Here is a 20,487-nt window from a genome sequence, read left to right as displayed (position 1 = left end):
TATAAATTAAACTAAAGTTATATGAAAACTAAATTATTACCGATGTATACATTTATCTAAACTTTGAATGATTTAGATTAATTGTGTATTTAATTGTTACAGTCGTAGAAAATAATTGATTATGTTTCTTTTGAAGAAACTCACCAACTCCAAGTAGACAAACTTGAACGAGTTAACTGACAAGATATAATGCTATTTTTTTTTATAAATAATCATTGTTTACAAAAAATGGCTTTTTGCTAAAAATCGTGTCGATGATTACCCGCACGCAAGAATTGAAAGATTATTCATTGCACTGAACTTCACGCACTTTTCAAATAATTCTGTTTCCATCCAAAGTCATTGAAACCATTTCCCACACTTTCGTTTGGAAAAATAAATATTTTCAAGTTTGTTATGAAAAGATAGATTATGAAAAGATATTTTTATACAAGATATAGCAGTAACACCAGAAAGTTTTTAAAAGAAGAAAATGAGCAATTTTTTAGAATTTATTATTTACTGACGCTTTCTTGCTAAGTATTTATTCTTATAATTTTATGCTTCAAAGGCTAATATTAAATCATAGTGTTCTTCCACTGATTCTAATATAATAAAATTCCACTTAGTTATTGGCCTTTTTATTAAATTATATTTATTTCTTATTTTATTATTGAACTATTTAATTCGTATTATTTGCTTATTATTATATTAAATACATAATTAATTGCTTGACTAATAAATAATTGGTTACTATTAATTTAATAATTAGTTAACGATTTGATAAAATGACTATTAGTCAGTTATTTTACTTGTTAATTAAATTTTTCTTAGTTTTATTTACCTGTCGATAATCTGGTTTTTCTTAAGTAATATTTTTATTGCTACGTTTGTTAGTTGCTCATTTTCAGGTTTGGGATTAGTTTAATCATTCTTTTACTTAGGTACTAACGTGAAACTAAGATTACCCGTTCATATATTGATTGCGTAATCTAGTTGAGATCAAAATGTTTTAGTCCATATTTCAGCAAAAAAGGAAAATGACATACATTTTTATTTAAAAATGTTTCTCCTAAAGTAATTTCTGCACTGCATAACCCGGAAATGATTTACCACTTTGAGCTGCATTGTCTGAACAAAATACAAATAAAAGGCAATCAATATTTACGCGGATAAAAAGGATTCTGGTAAAATTATTCTAGTTACTCAAGTTAATAACACAAAATATACATTATTTAAATCATTCATTAAGAAAGTTTTCCGTACATATGGTAACGGTTTTACTCACTGTATGGTAAAGAAATTTCTGTAAAAAAATCCTTCTGGTAATAAAACCTGAACATACGGTATTTAAACTATTCATTAACTTCTCCATTCATATGATAATGATATACTGGAAGTTCTTATTTTCATAAATACAGTTCTTATTATTACACCTTCAGCACAAAATTTAAAACAGAAAAGTAAATTTAAATAAATAAATAGTTTTTATACCATGCTCTAACTTATAATGATAAAATAGCCAAATTTTGCCACATTTATCAAATTGTATTACTTACTATAAAACCATATTTTATTGTTAACTGTACCAAAACCATTACAAAAACTTTTTTTTTTCAATGGACAATGACCTAGGTCATACAGGCATCTGAAGGGCAGATTTGTTGGCCACTCTTTCAGGGGCACCATATTAGGTGGGCCAACGTTGCTCCCACAGTAAAGACAGATAGTACAGAGAAGGAAAGAACATCCATGCCTTGCCCGGGATTCGAACTCAGAACCTTTCTAGTGCAAGGGTAGTTCCCTAACCCCTACACAGACCGGTCGGCTTATTACAAAAATTCTGGGATGCAAAAATTACTGAGGTTTTAGGTCTACCCATAGACCCAAAACATGGTAACTTTTACCATGTTCTGGTAGTTTTGACCATAACTTTTTCTCGAATTGACTATTGCACAATTAGAAATTGTATTTCTCTATTTTATTTTTTCTAATTGTATAGGATCAATAAAACGTAAAATTTACATAAATTTTGAAAAAATAAAAATTTTTTTGTTTTAAAATTTTTTATTTTAAATAAATCTTTTCATTTTAATATAATATCCGATACTATATTAGTTTCTGCTCTGAACATTTAGAAACAATCGCAAACGAATGAAAAGAAAAGAAAAAAAGAAAAGCATACATTTTACATTTTTTAACCTTTTCAACCATAGATCCTTTATCTACCAATTCATCTGCAATTCAAACTATTTCAACTAGTTTTCTGAGGAAATATTGACGAAAGGAGGATACAGGCAAATTAGGGTATTCACCAAGTAAGAAAATTTAACTTTCTTGTGACTTAACAAGTTAAAAAAAAAAATCATGTTTTGTAACCCGGATCCGTATTAGCATGTCTAAGGGTTGAATTATGTCCAATAGGACGGTTTATTAGTCACTCGATCCACTTTAAATTAAAATAATAACAATAAAAAATTTAATATTTCTATGTTGTTTTAAATTTTACAGGTAATACATATTGGTTTAACAGTTAGAATGCAATATCGTAAATTAAATGAAAATGAAACATCAACAGGCGTCATTAATTTATCTAATTTATATTTTCTTCCACACAGTAATATTTTCATTATTCGAATTACATTTATTAACTCCCTTGAAAATCTGTCCATACTGTAAAAAATTCCAGATCAAATGACGATATAAAGTACCGGCACTTTGGGTGAATCATCCACAAAATATTTTACCGTGAAATATTTTACCGTAATTTTTACAGAAATACTTATTTAATTAGAGTTTCACTGATTTTACGGTAGTTATTACAGTAAAAATTACACTATATCAGTTTTTTTGTTCCGTGACATGTTCCGGTAAAAATTAACCTCAAAGTAAAATGTACCGGCATCCTGAGTGCTGGTACTTTTTAAGGAAATTTGATAAAGAATTTTTAATTCCGTAGCGATTGCCATAAAACTTACCATGTCATCATACTTAATATTTACCGTTATCAATAATGTTCGTAACATTATCGTTATCGATATTACTCGCAACATCATCGCATTCAATACTTTCTGTAAAAATAATGATCCTGATATATCTATTACCGTAAGCGACCGAAAACAAGAGAATGTCGACTTTCACTGGTGAACGTCAACAATAATATAGTCGCTTTGGTGAACGTCCCAAATATTTGTTATATCAGATTTAATAATAATTCAATAGTTGATATTATTATATTTATTCGATATTATATCTATTGAAGAATTAGGAAAAACATCAGTGTTCAGAGTATTGGTTAAATGCATTCAAGGCAGTGGCACATAACCTTAAAAAAACATTGATGTAGGGCATACCGGGCAAATGTATACCGGGCAGTGGCACTTAACTGGACCTAGTATATATTTCGCACATTTACCAAAACGACTATTCGATTGTCAACATCTACCGGAAGTCGGCAACCACCAAATTCGGTCACAACATATCTACGATACATTTCGTACATTCCGTATGTTCAATATAAATCCTGAAGTTCAATATAAATCCTGAAGTTCAATATAAATCCTGAAGTTCAATACAAATTCAGAAGTTCAATATAAATCCAGAAGTTTAATATAAATCCTGAAGTTCAGTATAAATCCAGAAGTTCAATACAAATCCAGAAGTTCAATATAAATCCTGAAGTTTAATATAAATCCTGAAGTTCAATATTAAATCCTGAAGTTCAATATAAATCCCGAAGTTTAATATAAATTCTGATGTTGTGTATGTTCAATATAAATCCTGAAAGTGCTTTCTGAAATATTATTATTGCGGTGTAGAAAAAATATCAATATTTCTTTCTAAATATTCCCCCATACAGGACAATTTTCTTTTTATAAGCGATGCAAAGTCTTATTATCAACTGTCGCTATTAATGGATTGTTTTTCATAGAATATTCTCATTGTTCATAAAATATTCTCATTGAATTACTTTTATTGATTCAAATCTTGAAGATAGATGGGGCTANTGAAGTTCAATATAAATCCTGAAGTTCAATACAAATCCAGAAGTTCAATATAAATCCAGAAGTTTAATATAAATCCTGAAGTTCAATATAAATCCTGAAGCTCAATACAAATCCAGAAGTTCAATATAAATCCTGAAGTTTAATATAAATCCTGAAGTTTAATATAAATCCTGAAGTTCAATACAAATCCAGAAGTTCAATATAAATCCTGAAGTTCAATATAAATCCTGAAGTTCAATATAAATCCTGAAGTTCAATACAAATACAGAAATTCAATATAAATCCAGAAGTTTAATATAAATCCTGAAGTTCAATATAAATCCTGAAGTTCAATATAAATCCCGAAGTTTAATATAAATCCTGATGTTGTGTATGTTCAATATAAATCCTGAAAGTGCTTTCTAAAATATTATTATTGCGGTTTAGAAAAAATATCAATATTTCTAGCTAAATATTCCCACCATACAGGACAATTTTCTTTTTATAAACGATGCAAAGTCTTATTATCAACTGTCGCTTTTGATGGATTGTTTTTCATAGAATATTCTCATTGTTCATAAAATATTCTCATTGAATTACTTTTATTGATTCAAATCTTGAAGATAGATGGGGCTATAATTGTCATGTTCAAAAGTATGTTTTTTATTGAATGGAAAAATGTAAAGTGACGAAACTTTTGCATTTGCATCTTGCAGAATTCGCTTACATCGAATAATAACATTTATTATTATTTGATATCATGTAGCGAAAAGTGTGGGTTTTTACACTTTTTCGCATCTTATTTATTTAAAATCAGTTTAATGTGAAGGAAGATACACCAACAAAGCAATTTTTTAAAAATTTGCATCTTGCTTAAAATAGAAAAAAAAGTCTTCTAAAACAAATGGAGAAAAAATGGGCTCTTTAAACTCAAATTAGTCGTGCGCTATTTTCAATTATATGAGCTCTAGTTAAATGTATCCCAAGGTCAATAAGTAACAAAGAAATGAACGGCTTTGATTGGTTTGAAGAAGATTAATGTCGGAAATTAGAGGTTTTGAGATTTCAGTAATTTCTTGAGATCACACAAGGTTCAGATGCAAATCATTTTCTTAGCCTGAGGATCTTCCTGAATGGAAGCAACGCAACCTTTGCGATAACTATTACCGTAAAAAAGTGACAATAATGTTACTTTGTTACCAGATAAAATGAGGCTTCCACGGAAAGAATCAGCTTTTTTCAATGTAGCTAATATATTAGTCCTTTAAATAATAATGCAAAAGTAAATTTTTGTGCAAATTCCGAATACTGAGCAAATTATTAAAAAATTTGCGTTAATCGTGCTCATTTTAATTAAATGACCTGGAGCTGTTACCTTGCAGCTGTTTTTACTGCTAAAATACATAATGCGAATAATTTTTTTTAAAAAATATTTAAAAAAAAAAACTGTGTTTTTATTATTAAAAAGAGTCGTAATTTCATATTTTTCTTTCTCAACAGCTAGTCAAGTTAAAAAGTATTAACTTAAAATTCCTTTTTAACGGAACATGTTACGGAACGAAAAGTTTGTACAGTAATAATTACCGTAAAATCATTGAATCATACAAATTAAATAAATATTACTGTAAAAATTACGATTGAATATTTTATGTCAAAATAGATATCACGGATGATTCATCCAAAGTGCCGGTACTTTATGACGTATTTTGATCTGGAATTTTTTAGAGCGTATTGTCTTGCATAATTTAACATGGTGCTACGGTTTGAAAATTTTTAATAATTATTAAATTAAATAACCTAATTTTAAAATATAGTATTATAAAAATTATTTTGTACATGAAGTTATTCATATATTAAAAACATTTCGCGTGTATTTTTATATTTCTGCCCAATGCTTAAATCTCGGGACGTTCCACTGTTTTTATACTTTCCAGGCATATTGTATACACTATAGAATTTATAAAATAATAAACTTAGTAAATATACAGAAACTTCTTTCAAATTAATAAGCAAATAATTATATCTTTCATAAATGTGTTTAGCGTTAGAAAAATAAACTATGCTGCTTTTTGCTTCTACTCATTTTTTTTTCTTCTTAAAAGTGCCACATATTAAAAGACGAAATAAAATATAATTAAATTAAACAGGTTTTCTACAGAATAATTTATACCTTGTAACATTCCCTTTTTTCTGAGTAATTAAAAATTGTCAACAATAAAAACTTCTTTCAACAATAAAAATTTAAAAAATTTCAGGTGCGACTCTCATAAAACAACGTGTTGCTAAATTTTAGTCTTCAGATCTAGAAAAACCCAGCATTAAATTTAAGTACTGGTGAAATGCTAGAAAGATCGTAAAAATCTTCTAGAAAGCTTACATTCTCATAAAATGGTCTTTTAGAAAGTAAGATATCAAGGTTTAATGATCTATTTTAAGTCAGTTATCCATTGCCGCTATTTAATAAACTTAAATCAGTTATATAAAGATATTTATACATATTAGAAGGAAATAAAAAGAAAATCTTGTTCATATTTCCATTATTAGGTTTTTTGGGAATTGTACAATTATCCAGTAAAAATTCCAGACTCTTTCAAGTCTCGAGAATTGCACTTATCGAAAAACAATACTAAAAATGAGTTTGATGTAAAAATTTCACTTGTAGCTAACAAATCGACTTCTTACTAATATTGCCCAAGCCCTGTATGTTTAAAATATTATTTTGTAGAAACAGAGTAGAAAGAAACGTACACCACCACTAAACATGCTAAGATTTTTTTAATTTTTTTCAGACCTTACCGAATATAATGACCTTGCATCGGGAGTTATTTTTTTGCAGGTGAACTTTGATGTCTACTTTGAACTACTTTAGCTTCAGTCACTTCCTTTATCAAACAGTTTGGTAAATACAAAATAATAAAAATGTTTAGATTATTTCACACACTTATGGTGTCAATTGTCAAAAATCATAAGGTGTTCTAGACCTATCCTAACAAAATAAAGAAAACTTATCATGGTATATTGGAAGCCATTCAAGGAAAACTTATCAAACTTATAAGTTAAAAAGTAACTTACTAGTTTTATAGCTGGTTTTAAGTTAGTGTGCATTGGTGTTAAAAATTATGAACAATTTTTCACAATAATTGCACTATTTTAAAGAAAACTACATAAAATTGAGAAGGAAACGCTGAGTAACAATTTCGTCTTATAACTCATATAAAAAAAAAAGACGTTATAACTTATATAGAAAAAAAAAGACGTTTGCGTAATATATTCTACTTAATTCCCTCTGACCGTCGCCAACAGCACAATAATGATACACTAATGCCTCGCTAACAATTGAACTATTAACTTACTTAACTCACAATAAAATCTGTAAATTCAAGTTCGATCCAACTATAAATCGATTTTGCGTGTTTTAGGCTGAATTATTATATTTATTATTTTAATTTTTTTAAAAGAAAGTCCTATAAATATTTTTTCTAGGCATATTTGTGTTTTTCCTGAAATAATGACGTTTATTCCTTCATGTGAAACGGTTTTTAAAGGAATACAGCATCGCAAAAAATTAGTTTAAAAAAAGAGAGTTTTTCACTGTCTATAACTGATGTAAAATAATCATAGTCCATTGAGAACAATTAATAAAACTTGGCAAGGATAAATGTGTCCTATTTAGTTACATTTTATTAACTCATAAGAAAATGAAAAGATACCAATTCACAATTTTTGTAACGATTACATATTCTTTGTCCTAAATCACATCGACCTGTAAAAAATTCCAGGTCAAATTACCGGGCCTTGGGTGTATCATCTGTAAAATCTATTTTACCAGATAATTACCGTTTTACCTTAAAATATAATAAAATAACTTTTACAGTAACATTTATTAAATTCGAGTGATTCAGTAATTTTACGTAATTATTACTGTAAAAATAACGGTATATCAAACAGTAAAAAAGAATTTTACGGTAAAAAGTACCGGCATCCTGAGAGCAAAAACTGTAAGCAAAAAGCTTTCACTGAAATTTCTCCAAGCAGTCAACCAGAAAAATATTTTTTAAATAATTTCAAAATTACTTTATAATTTTTTCAAATGCCGCAATTGCATTAATTTTTTTCCCGAAGGATGAGAGAAGAAATTCAAAAGACGACAGAAATTACATCCGTTATAGAGTTCAACTTATTTTTTAATTATTTTCATTTCATTTCATTCGTTTCGGACAGCATTAAATGAGATTTGTAGAGGTCATCGAATCTGTTTTTGATTATTATTATTTTTTTCAATTTATTTTTATTAACTAATTTGAATACATTATGAAACATATAAAAATTATAATTGTCATAAATAAATTTAACTGTTTGACACAGGTGTTCCTTTTATATATTTCTTTTTCTGACGCTCTTATTACGAACAAAAATATGTTTTGGTATTTTTTAAAATGAAAAGCATTCTAATGGTTTTAAAAAAAATCTGTTAGATTATCGGACTGCTATTCTCTAGACTAGATTACCGGACTACTATTTCTCTTAGATCTAAATAAGTGCAAATTTGCGAAGTTATTGTTTGGAATATAGTCGAGTTTATAAGATTTTACCTTTTAACACAGAAAATGACACCAATGTTTTATGCTGAATTTCATAACCATAAAATATTAAAATGCTGTATATAATATTTTTTAACTTACTTTGACCTAAATTAATACATAATAATGAAAATATATGAAAAGTATTTTTAATGAAAATTCTGCGTCAAAGTGTTGATGAGGAAAATTTATTCTTACCTAAATGTTGTTCATATTTTAAATTTCTTGTGGTGCTGTCATCTATATTAGATAGATGAAAACGAAGCATGTCTTTACTCTGATACGAAATCTTCCGTTAATATACACTAATGGACAAAAAAATTAGCGGCCCAAGAAGGAGTCATCAAAATGAAACGAAATTTTACATACATAATGACTACTTTGATATAAGTAAATGATTAGAAAATCATAGAAAAACGATAATCTTTGATTTTCTAATCATTTACTTATATCAAAATAGTCATTACGTATGTAAAATTTCCTTTCATTTNTATTTACCCCGACCTGCCCCAATTGAGGGCATACGGGTAAATGTTTATTAAAAACCAAGTAAAAAAACATTAAAGAACATAAAATACAAAAAAGGCATAAAATACATAAGATACAAAAGTCAAATGGCAACAGCTTGTAAACTTTGCGGGCGAACAATACTCTTGAACAAAATTAGTTATCTCAATTAGTCAGAATATTAAAGGCACAAAATTTAAATACTAATCATAGGGCAAATTGCCTATTAAGGAAACAATCGAGTTACAAAAAGTAAAATCATCAAATTAGTGTTTAAATAGTAAAAGTGGATTAAAATGGTGTGAATGACGAGGACAGTTCAAATCCTACCTAAGAACACCATGAGATTTAAAAAAAAAATTTTTTTTTTAAAGTCACTAAAAATCCAGTTTTAAGGATAGTCATCCCGGCTAAAAATCAAAATCGCCGAACCAGAGTCTCCAGTGATGAGGTAATTAAAGCGAGAGAATTGGAGTTGACTCAGGGGATATGGAAACGCTGATCCATACGGTAGTTGGACGGCCAGAGTTAGTAAAAATTTACAGTGGGTTTAATGTATCTTCCAAAGTTGTTTTGATAATGTCTTTGATGATTGATCTGCAGGTCAGGTTAGAGTAAATCTGGTGTTCTGTTTTGTTGTGAAAATTGTTGCCTCGTCGTGTTTGAAATTTAGGACATTGAAAAATTAGGTGATGAATGTCTTGTTGTGAGTTGCAATAAGTACATGTTGAAGATTTCCCGAAAAATCTTGCTTGGTGTGTGCCAAACACGCCGTGGCCGGTTAAGAACTGATTAATATAAAAGTTTGCCTTTATTCTTGTAGTTTTTGGNTATATATATATATCAATAAGTTTCATTTATTGTGCATAAGCTGCAAGTAAATAGAACTCCTAAAATAAGTTCAAAATGAAGACAAAACAAAGGAAAATTTCAGACTAATGAAAAAAAGGGGAAAAAGAAAATTAATAATAAAAACTAAAATAACAAAAATTGGAGGAACTTTGGCTATATTGATACAATATTAGAAAGCACTCTTTTTTGCGGATATAATCGTGCGGGATGATGAATATCTTTTATTTTCCGGATTTTTTAAAAGAATTCTATCCTTTTTCTCGGATTTTTTTTCCCCCTCCGACTATCAAAGGAACTATGATTGTTGAAAACATAATGTTCTAATGCAATCTTCTAAATTTCCGGAATACTTCAAACGATGTATGACTGAAACATTAACCGTGAATCACGAATTTTTTGTAACTTAACTATTTCCGTTGAAAACTGTTTTTTCAGCTGGGAGCGAGATTTTTTTTAAACTGAAGGGAGATCTTCGATAAATATCTCAATCGATTCCTATGAAGGATATACTCCATGAAATTACCAAGATTACTGATCTATGTAGTTACCTTTAGTGTGAAAAAATGTTTTTCTTTAAATCCAAATATCTTAACTTATACTAATTATAGTGAAATATTGTTTTGTTGTTACTAAATTCACCCTGATTCCAATTGTTTAAAAATAAACAGCATAATGGAAATTTCAGTCAAATATCTATATATATAGAGTAAACTAACCAGTGAAGAAACACTTCAGCTTCGCTTGCCTTTTAATAAATCATATTAATTTCAAAATTCGTAATTTCAGTTAAATGACAGTGTCAACATATTGTTACTAATTGCAAATTGTGTAAAAAAATTGCAGAGAACTTACATAATATTGTTTTAAAGTTTTGGAGGTTCAAATAACAAGTAGTAAGAAGACCAAGTGAAGGAACAGCTCTTACCAGTGAATGAACACCCAGTAAAGGAACACTTAATTTTGGTTATTTTTTAATGCTCTTTATGAATTTATAAGCCATACAAATATTTTAAACCAGCCTATTCTTGAAATTATAACATATAAATATTTGGAAAATGTTAACATTTTTTTTTTGTAATCATGAATTGGAAATTAAAGTGTCAACATATTAACACATACTGTTCATTCACTGGGAAATCTATGCCCAGTAAAGGAACATGTCTGTTCCCTCTCTGGTTAGAAGTTGTTTTTCGTATTTTTAATATACTTTTGATGTGGAACATCAGTAAAAGTACAAGAAAATTAAAGTTTATCTTTTATTTTCATTAACTTAGAAAAAAACCCAGTAAATTAGAACTTGTTCCTTCACTGGTTTTTCATCGTTTAGTGATCCAGTGAATAAACACCCCCTTATCTCAGTACTTTATTATGCTATGATGTTTAAAAAAAATAAAACGTAACTTCAATAACTATATTTTGAATTCTCTTTTTCACAGTGAGAGAAATAAAACTATTACAGGCAATTAATTCCACTTCAAACATATAAATACAAACACTCACCTTATAATTTTTTCAAAGAAACAAGGTGTTCCAGAGATAATAACAAATTCAAGAATTTTTCCAGAGAAATCTATTTAACCAGGTAATCCAAAACATTGCTAGATGACTTCCTATTGTTTGGCAGTAAGCTATTGTTACCAATCAATTTAAAGAAAAAGTTTCAAATTCTTATTTTTAATCGATATATATGAAATGTTCCCTCACTGGATGGTTTACCCTATATAAGTTCAAAATGAAGATAAAACAAAGGAAAATTACAGACTAAGGAAAAAAAGGGAGAAAAGGAAAATTTGTAATAAAAATAAAAATAACAAAAACTGGAGGGGAAAAAAATCCGAGAAAAAGGATAGAATTCTTTTAAAAAATACGGAAAATAAAAGATATAATCTATTCATCATCCCACACGATTATATCCGCAAAAAAGAGTGCTTTCTAATATTGTATCAATATAGCCAAAGTTCCTCCAATTTTTGTTATTTTAATTTTTATTATTAATTTTCTTTTCCCCCTTTTTTTCATTAGTCTGTAATTTTCCTTTGTTTTATCTTCATTTTGAACTTATTTTATGAGTTCTATTTACTTGCAGCTTATGCGNTATATATATATTTATATAAGTATATTAAATTAAATCTTGAAATTTGAATGGTGACTTTTAATTGCATTTCCCTTTAATTGAGGAAATAAAAAAATAAAAAAACACACTCTCCACTTCTCTATTTTTGTTTGATGCTGCCATCTGCTTATGAATGTACTAACTAAAATAGCCAATGACAAGATTAATATTGTTTTTTGAACTATTCAATCTGTTAAAAAAATGTATGTAAATTAACATTATTGTTTTATTATTTGCGATTAAACAATGTCATACATTTTATGTAATTATAGGCTTCTACATCTTTTATTCTCTTTTTTAAAATAATGTTTTCTTATAAATAATGTCAGTTTCTTAAAGATGTTTAATTCCAAATTCATGTACCACTCCTCTTTACACACATTCATATTTACGACTTTTTTTATAAAGAGTTTTTATTAATCATATATTCCCTAGTAACACATAATACTAGATTACATCAGTGAGCCAGAAAACGCTATCAAACGCTATCTTGCACAATTTTCGAATATAAGAAAGATAGAAAAGGTTGCTGTTTTCTGATTAAGGATTTCTTTAGCGTTTTCACGAAATAATTTCTAGTTGAAATTATCCTTAAACTATTCAGTTTATTGGAGGATGATGAAGTAAAAATCTTCGTTTATTTCGTAGTAGTTTTAGCCTAAACTTCATGATCGGAATAATTAAAATAACTTTTTAAACAAGAAATTCTTGGGATTTAAGTGTGTAAAAACACTAAGAATCTGTTTGAAACCATTATTTTTTATCAAAAATAATCATATTTAAATACTCACCAGAAGAAAAATGATTACTGATGGCTGGTTGCAACAATTTCTTGAACACAAAATTTTGAATTTTAAAATGTCTTTCGATTTTGCTGCATTTTTATTTTAAGTTATTCAAATATTTCTATTTTAAGCAAATGCTCCCCCCCCCCTCCCAAAAAAAAGATTGTCTAAGCTATTACATATAAATGAAAAGAAATTTATAATTCAAGTTTGTTTGGTTTTTAAATTTATTTTAACGCATGTTTCGTGGATTTATACAAGCCAATATTGTAGAGTTTTTTTTCTCTGTCTTGTCATTTGACAACTTATATCACAGAGCTTGATAGTTACAAGTTTATATAATTTTTTGTATATTAAAACCTGGTATTTATTTATGTAAAATATCATGAAAATTAAGCAAACCCATTTAGTTGTTAATCATTTGATTTTGTAAAAATTATAAATTACGAAAAAAAATTTATTCTCTTTTTCAATTTAAATAATTTTTCTTTAATATTAGTTTTAGTGAAAAAAATTTAATTATTTTATGAGATTTATTCACTCATAAAGTACGCGTTTGTTTAATTATTTCTAAATAAATCGTTTAAATTAACATTAGTAACAACAGAACAGCTAAATATTTGAACAGAAACAATATTTTTCTTAACATTCGTTTAAATTTTTATTTATTTTAGAAACTTTATTATAAAAGAAAGAGAGTTAAAAGAGTTTTATAAGCTTTGAAAAAAATTCCCAAAAATCTTTAAGCTTTGTTTATTAATACGCGTAATAAAAATAATCTAAATACAGAAAAAGCAATACAAAATTATTTAAAAAAAAAATTTTATTATCTATTTAAGAAATATTTTATGGAAAGTAATGATGCAGTTCATATGCAAAGTATTTTTTGTCAAGCAGCTTTAAAACAATGAAAATAAACTTATGTTTCCGTATAACGTTTGAATGAAAAAATTGCACGCTACTGGGTCTCCAAAGTTGTGCGACTTCTGGAATTCGGTGGTGTTGAAAAATATTCTGTCAAAGAAATTCGAAATAATATTTCTTGGAGATTTTTGCTCTGGCACTTCATTATCTTGGCAAAATGTAAAGAATGTGTATCGGTGATTACCTGAAAAACATATTGAGCAAATTTAATTTCAGAAGCATTCTTTTAAACTTTCCATCTAAGCATTCTTTTAAACAATAAACTGAAAATACTGAAATCTTTTAAAATTAATTTGTTGCATTACAAAACGCCAGCGATATTTAAAAAGCAAATAATTTTTCAATTAGCCTATTGCATTATATGGTGTTCCAAAATTTGACCGAGAACGTCATACAGAAGAAAGGTCTTAGAAGAAAAGGGAATGAAAAAAATTCTATTTTTGTATGTCCATCTTGGGATAACTCTAAAACGGTTTCTGATCTCATTATTGGTGTCGTTTGCAAAGATATAAAAAGTGCTCATTTTAAGTAAGATGGTAAAAAAGAATGAGCATCGGTTCCCTACTAGGGCACTGTCCATTTTTGAAACTAACATATGCAACATATGCACATGCAACATATGCATATGCATATGCAGCATATGCATATGCATATAACATATGCACATGTAACCAACATGCAATAACATATTGAAAAACTTCTAAATTTTTATCTGTTGAAACAAAGATTAAAATAATTAAAATGGTTAAAGGTTTCCGTACTTGGGTCACTAATCACTACCTTGCATACATTTATTTATTTACCCAAGAAATGATAAAACAGCGTACTTACAAAAACTTCCACGTAAAAATATGCCGATTTAAATTATTATAAGAAATTCTCTGAAAGCAAATAAGGATTTTACTTTCTAATTTTACGCCACTTAATTATTAAACAACGAAAAACATTAACTTGATTTAAATTATTTTCCTACCTTCACACTATTAGAGTTCCGACTCGTAAAAAAGCATGAAAATTTACATTTATTGCTTCAAATCTTTAATGTTTTGTATTAATCAATAAGTATAAAAAAATCTCAAAAATTTTCTATAAAATTTTTTAAAGATTTTTAAAGTTTAAAAAATTAAAAAAAAATTTTAATATTTGTTATAATTGAAACCTTTAAATTTTAATTAAAAAAGTTTTGATGTAATTTTAATTAATTAATCTTTTTATTAATTTTACTTCAGCATTCTCTTCCATTAGTATTTCAAAACATTTATAATTATTTCATAAACTTAAAACTTTAAAACAAAATCTAAACGTTTTAAGGAAATTCCTTTAGTTAAGGCAACATAACATTTAAAATATTACATTCCAAAATTAATGTTTTCTTCACTAGGTTTTAAGATACATCGTTTCAAAACAGTTAAAAAAATTTTATTATTTAAGAAAAAACCTACTTAATTTTCAGCATCTGAAAAAAGCTAAATATGGGACAGACACAAAATAAGTCTCATTTTTTGTTCTAATTAAGGCGAAAATATTACTTTTCAACCTATTTAAAAAAGATTAATTTGTATCTTTTTAGACAAAATCTCTAAGTTTTTAAACTTTATGCGATTTATATGTTGTTGTTGGTTACGAATGTTTTTACATTAACTTGACTACAGTTTAAATTTGCAGTTTAATTTTTGTAAATATTTTTATTCATACCAGTTGGACTTAGAGGCACAAGTGGTTGCCATGGGAACTCCCTGTAACCTTTATCGTCTCCTTGGTAACCGTCTGCTAAAACATTAACTGGTATATTGTACACTCCCCAGTGAAGAAATGGTCCAATAACATATGCATCCAAATCTAAAGCGAAAAAAAAAAACATGAAACAAGTAAATAATGACATTTCAAGTTGTTTTGATTTGTTATGACCAGAATAAATGTACTATAAAAAGAGATTTTTAGACAATTTTCGACCAAGAAGGAGTTGTCCGATTGAAACGAAAATTGGTGGATAGGAAGACAATGTACAGAATAGTAAATGATTAAATTTTTAAAACAATTGAATAATTTATTGCAGAGTTACAGTAACAAGTTCAATAAAGTGTTGACCCGCCTCTAGCCTGGATAGAAGCTGCCACACGGCGTGGCATAGACCGATAGTTCCCGGATGGTCTCTTGGGATATTTCCTGCCAAATTCGATCCAATTGTCGAATGAGGTCATCAACATTCCGTGTCAGATGCAATTGCCTTCCCTTCATATCCCAGCAATGCTCAATGGGAGAGAGATCAGGTGATCTGGCAGACCAAGGAAAAGTTTGACAAGCTTGCAGACTGTTCATAGCAACACGTGCCGTATGTGGTCTGGCATTGTCCTGCTGAAAAACCAACCCAGGGCGTTGCAAAAGGAACTGTAGCAAAACAGGTCTTAGGATGTCATCGACGTACCACTGTACAGAAAGTGTACCTCTAATGACGACCAAAGGGGCCCGACTGTCAAAGGAAATGGCACCCCAGACCATAATGCCTTGTTGAAGGCCGGTGTGGCGTGCAATAGTGTAGGCAGGATCTCCCCTCTGCCCTGTGCGTCTCCAAACACGTCTTCGATGATCGTCAGGACACAGTTGGAAGCGGGATTCGTCGTAAAGGACTATATGTCCCCAGTCGGCATCATTCCAGCCTGATCGAGCCATGCACCACTGTAATCTGGCACCAAGAAGCGTCGATTTTTTTGTCATAGAGTGTATTAAATACACCTTCAAAAACTCTCAGATGTATGGGAAAAACTGCTAAAATGTAATTTGCTTTATCATTTTAGTAACTTTTAGGAAGTTTTGCATTTTCATGTAACTCATATTAAGACAAACCTGTACGAAATTGCATATTAATTGGAATTTTTAATTTTAAGGTGGAATCGAATTTTTCAAAATTTCATTCCACCTTAAACCATAATACGGTGCAAAATTCCTTTAATGGGGGATAAATTGTACCATGCTTCTGTTTATGGTGAACAAAATTATCATGCAAGTACGTTTAAAAATTATGATAAGCTTAAAAAAACAGCTTGAAAACATATCAAGCTTCTAAATAGTTGAAGGATATAATTATTTAACGAGCTTCAACATTTTTAACATTGCAAAGTAATCAAATCGTAGGTTCTTTTCTTCAATTCTTGTCCCTTACACATTTTTTGACTAAATATTTATTAAAAATTGTTAATCATTACATTATTTAATCATTAATTTATTACATCAAATTTTTTTAATCATTTATGCTTAACATTTATTTATCGCTTAGATCATAGTAAATTCCAAAATACTCCATTAACACTCTTGCAAGTTTTGAAGTGCCTTAAACTATATTTTTACAAATTTATTACGATCTTAATTTCGGTGTAAAATTGATAAAGAATGCTGTAGAAATTTATCCTTAAAATTGATTACAAGATAAACAGTAAAAAAATTTCGTACATAAATACAGCAAAAGTATCAGCATTCAATGTGCCAGTACGTTTTACCATTTTTATTCGTAAAGTTTTACGGAAAAAAAATCTGACATGCCTGACCATGCATGAAAATCTGACAAAATGTAAATATTACTGAAATTAAATAAATATTACTGCAAAAATATTAAAAAAATTTCATTAAAAATGGATTTTACAGAACATCAGTGTTCCAGTACTTTGTACTGTAATTTTATCCAGAATTTTTTACAGTCTTGACTTAAATAAAATGAAGATTTGACTGAATAGAATACCTTATATTAATACATTTACATTCATACGTATTCCCGCCATCACCATTAGAGCAGCTAAACACAAGTTTTAAAATTTCTTATGAAATTCTCAGTATTCGCTAGAAATTGGTGTTATGTGAAAATAAAATTGATGTGTAATTAACAAAAGATAGCTATTTAAAATTTTTCGAGCTTCAAATGCTTCAAAGTACAAAAGTTATGGTTCAATATTGAAGCAATTTTCTTGAGGGTGTTGTATTTCTTCAGAAATTTTGAATAATATCATATAAGTTCACTTGATTTTGGCCCATAGTATCACAAGCATGGCATAAGAAAATAGCTTTTTTGCCGGTTAGTGTGATTAACTTACCAACCATAATAACCGTTACATATTTCTTGCATTGGTCTGTAGCATCAAAAGCTACTACTGGAGAATCCATGGTGTCTTTTACAGAGACATTACTCCCGCAATTCACCTGCGTTTTACCAAAACACACCTGAAAAATATGAAGAAGAAAACAAAACAATAAAAATATACTCTGGATACTTTGCCTTAAATGAGTATAAAAATTTATCCAATTTATCTCTCTCTCTCTCTATCTCTATCTATCTATCTATTTCTCTCTCTCTCTCTCTCTCTCTCTCTCTCTCTCTGCCTCTCTCTCTCTCTCTCTCTCTCTCTCTCTCTCTCTCTCTCTCTCTCTCTCTCTCTCTCTCTCTCTCTCTCTCTCTCTCTCTCTCTCTCTCNAGATAGATAGATAGATAGATAGATAGATAGATAGATAGATAGATAGATACATAGATAAATAGATAATAAGCCATATAGAGAAAACATGGAAAATAATAAATATTAATGAAAAAAGAAAAAAAAATTATTAAAATAAAATATTTTTAAAAGAAATATAATGCCTTCATCAGCTCACACGATTATATCCTCAAAATGGAGTGCTTTCTAATATTGTATTAATATAGTGAAAGGAGTACTCAAAAACATTTAAACAAAATAGAACACATTAAGTAAAATATATATCACAGAAAAAACAGAAAATAAAATAATAAAATGTAAAGAAAAAACACAACAAAACACAAAACGAAATCTAAAATGCAAGTAACACATTCGAATGATCCTACATGTACCGGAATCTTTTAAGAATGACTTAAAATATTTTCGTAGATTACAAAATATGAAAACAGATGTTTAAGTGGATATTATATATAAGTGGATATTATATATATATATATATATAATATATACGAAATAAAGCATATCAAACAAAAAATAGTACATAAAATGCAAGAAAAATACAGAACAAAGTGCCGAATGTAAATATAAAGCGAGTAAAATGAACTTGCGGGAATATATAGGAATGAGCTGGAACATATAATAAAGTTATTGTTATTTTATCTTTATTAGAATATATAATAAAGCTATTGTTTACTAACTTGCATAAGATTCTTATTTCTAGCAATATTTAACGTAAAACATCTCATATTCTTTTATTAAGTTTGAAAATATCAAAATCATTAAGACATAAACTAATAATACTAAAATAATGATAATAATAGTTTTATTACTTGTAATTTCCCTTTACATGAATTGACTACGTCAGGGACAATATGATATTGTCTTAATTGTTCATCACAAGATTGGGCGAAGATGCCAGAAATTGGCAATAGAAGCACAATTATGAATCTTGAGTACATGATAGCGTAGTGAAGCATAGTATCATAGCTGCAAAAAGTCGTAATTCAATTCATCAAAATTATTTTATCCGCAAAACACGAAGTTATCTCAGTTTCATGGATTTAGCGATGCAGAGACTTTTAGATTTGTCAATTGAGTGATTATGAGAACATATTAAACAATCAAAACACCTCGAGTGAGGTTTTTTTCGTGACTATTTAAATCTTAAATCACGAACTTTGATTTTATGAACTTCATCGAATGTACTTTTTTTCAGATTTCAAAAATGAATTGTTTTGATAAGAAGTAGCTTCGTAATAAAATTTCAAGTTAATTCATTTTTTTGCAATAAATGCTGTGACATTAATTGTTAATAAAAATTACAAAGAAATGTTTATCGAGTCTTTTAAAAGGGTTGTTTTGAAAGAAATTTTTTTATTGCTAGATTCAAAGAATGGGTATGGACTGGTAGCGATAAATATGGTTTCTAGGACCATCAAATCACCCGGTCACTTCTCAAAATATTTTGAAATTAACCTACTATGATTTAAAATTACCCAAGTTACCAAATTACTAATTGCAGTCTTAACCCTCTCACTGCTTATCCCGTGATTTCCACGGGAGACGTAGAAATATCAAAATTTGTGCAACCCGCCATTTTTGTGGGGATGCGCTTTCTTAAGTCTATTTAACTGTACAACCCGCTCTTTTCTCGTTTATGGTTTCAGTTTGGCTTTTCTGATATGTTTATTTAATTTGTTCCGGGTTAACAAAGTTGTCCATATTTCTGTGAAATACACAAGCACGTTGGCAGCATTTTGTGAGCACTTTTCAAAGTTTTCTGTTTGTTGCTCCTGAAAAATAAAAAACAATGACAAAAAAACGCAAATTTGATGTTTTTTTACATCAAATTTATATTTACATTTGCGAGGTCTCCTCTAAGCCATCTTTCGAAGTTTATCAATCGAAATGTTGATTCTAATAAATGTTTTGTAAGTATTTTGCATATTTTCAAGTTAGTAAAATATATTTCTTTGTATTTCTTAAAAACAAATCATAATTTAACCAATATTAGCTTTCAAATTTTTCCTTTTAGACTATTTTTCTTCAATTTCTATTTTTCGGCAAAACATTCTTGATGATCTAATTCTACATTGAAAAAAAAAAAACTCGTTCGCATAAAAATATTTTTGTATTTTGTAAATCTAAAATATACATAAATTTGAAATATCTAATAAATGAAACATACAAAATCTGACCCTATTTTAATAAGAATAAATAAATAAATGAAAAATGCTACGGCAGGGTGAACATGGAAAAAACGGTTATTGTAGTTGATTTCCTCTTGTGTTTTTACCGTCTTAT

At 28.2% G+C, this 20,487-nt stretch overlaps 1 protein-coding gene across 1 annotated transcript; it reads right to left on the bottom strand.

Annotated features, from left to right (window-relative positions):
* Window positions 1–13,607: 13,607 nt before the first annotated feature.
* Window positions 13,608–19,265, bottom strand: LOC107446177 (26 kDa secreted antigen-like). Its single transcript, XM_043048028.2, has 4 exons — window positions 19,014–19,265; window positions 17,809–17,935; window positions 15,422–15,565; window positions 13,608–13,910 (listed from the first exon to the last, which is right to left on the bottom strand). Exons 1-4 carry the CDS (start codon window positions 19,158–19,160, stop codon window positions 13,702–13,704), a joined length of 627 nt encoding a protein of 208 aa, XP_042903962.1. The 5' UTR covers window positions 19,161–19,265; the 3' UTR covers window positions 13,608–13,701.
* Window positions 19,266–20,487: the final 1,222 nt, after the last annotated feature.

The sequence above is a fragment of the Parasteatoda tepidariorum genome, chromosome 4, assembly GCF_043381705.1.
Source record: "Parasteatoda tepidariorum isolate YZ-2023 chromosome 4, CAS_Ptep_4.0, whole genome shotgun sequence".
NCBI lineage: Eukaryota > Metazoa > Arthropoda > Arachnida > Araneae > Theridiidae > Parasteatoda > Parasteatoda tepidariorum.
This window is presented reverse-complemented; position numbering and strand designations above follow the sequence as displayed.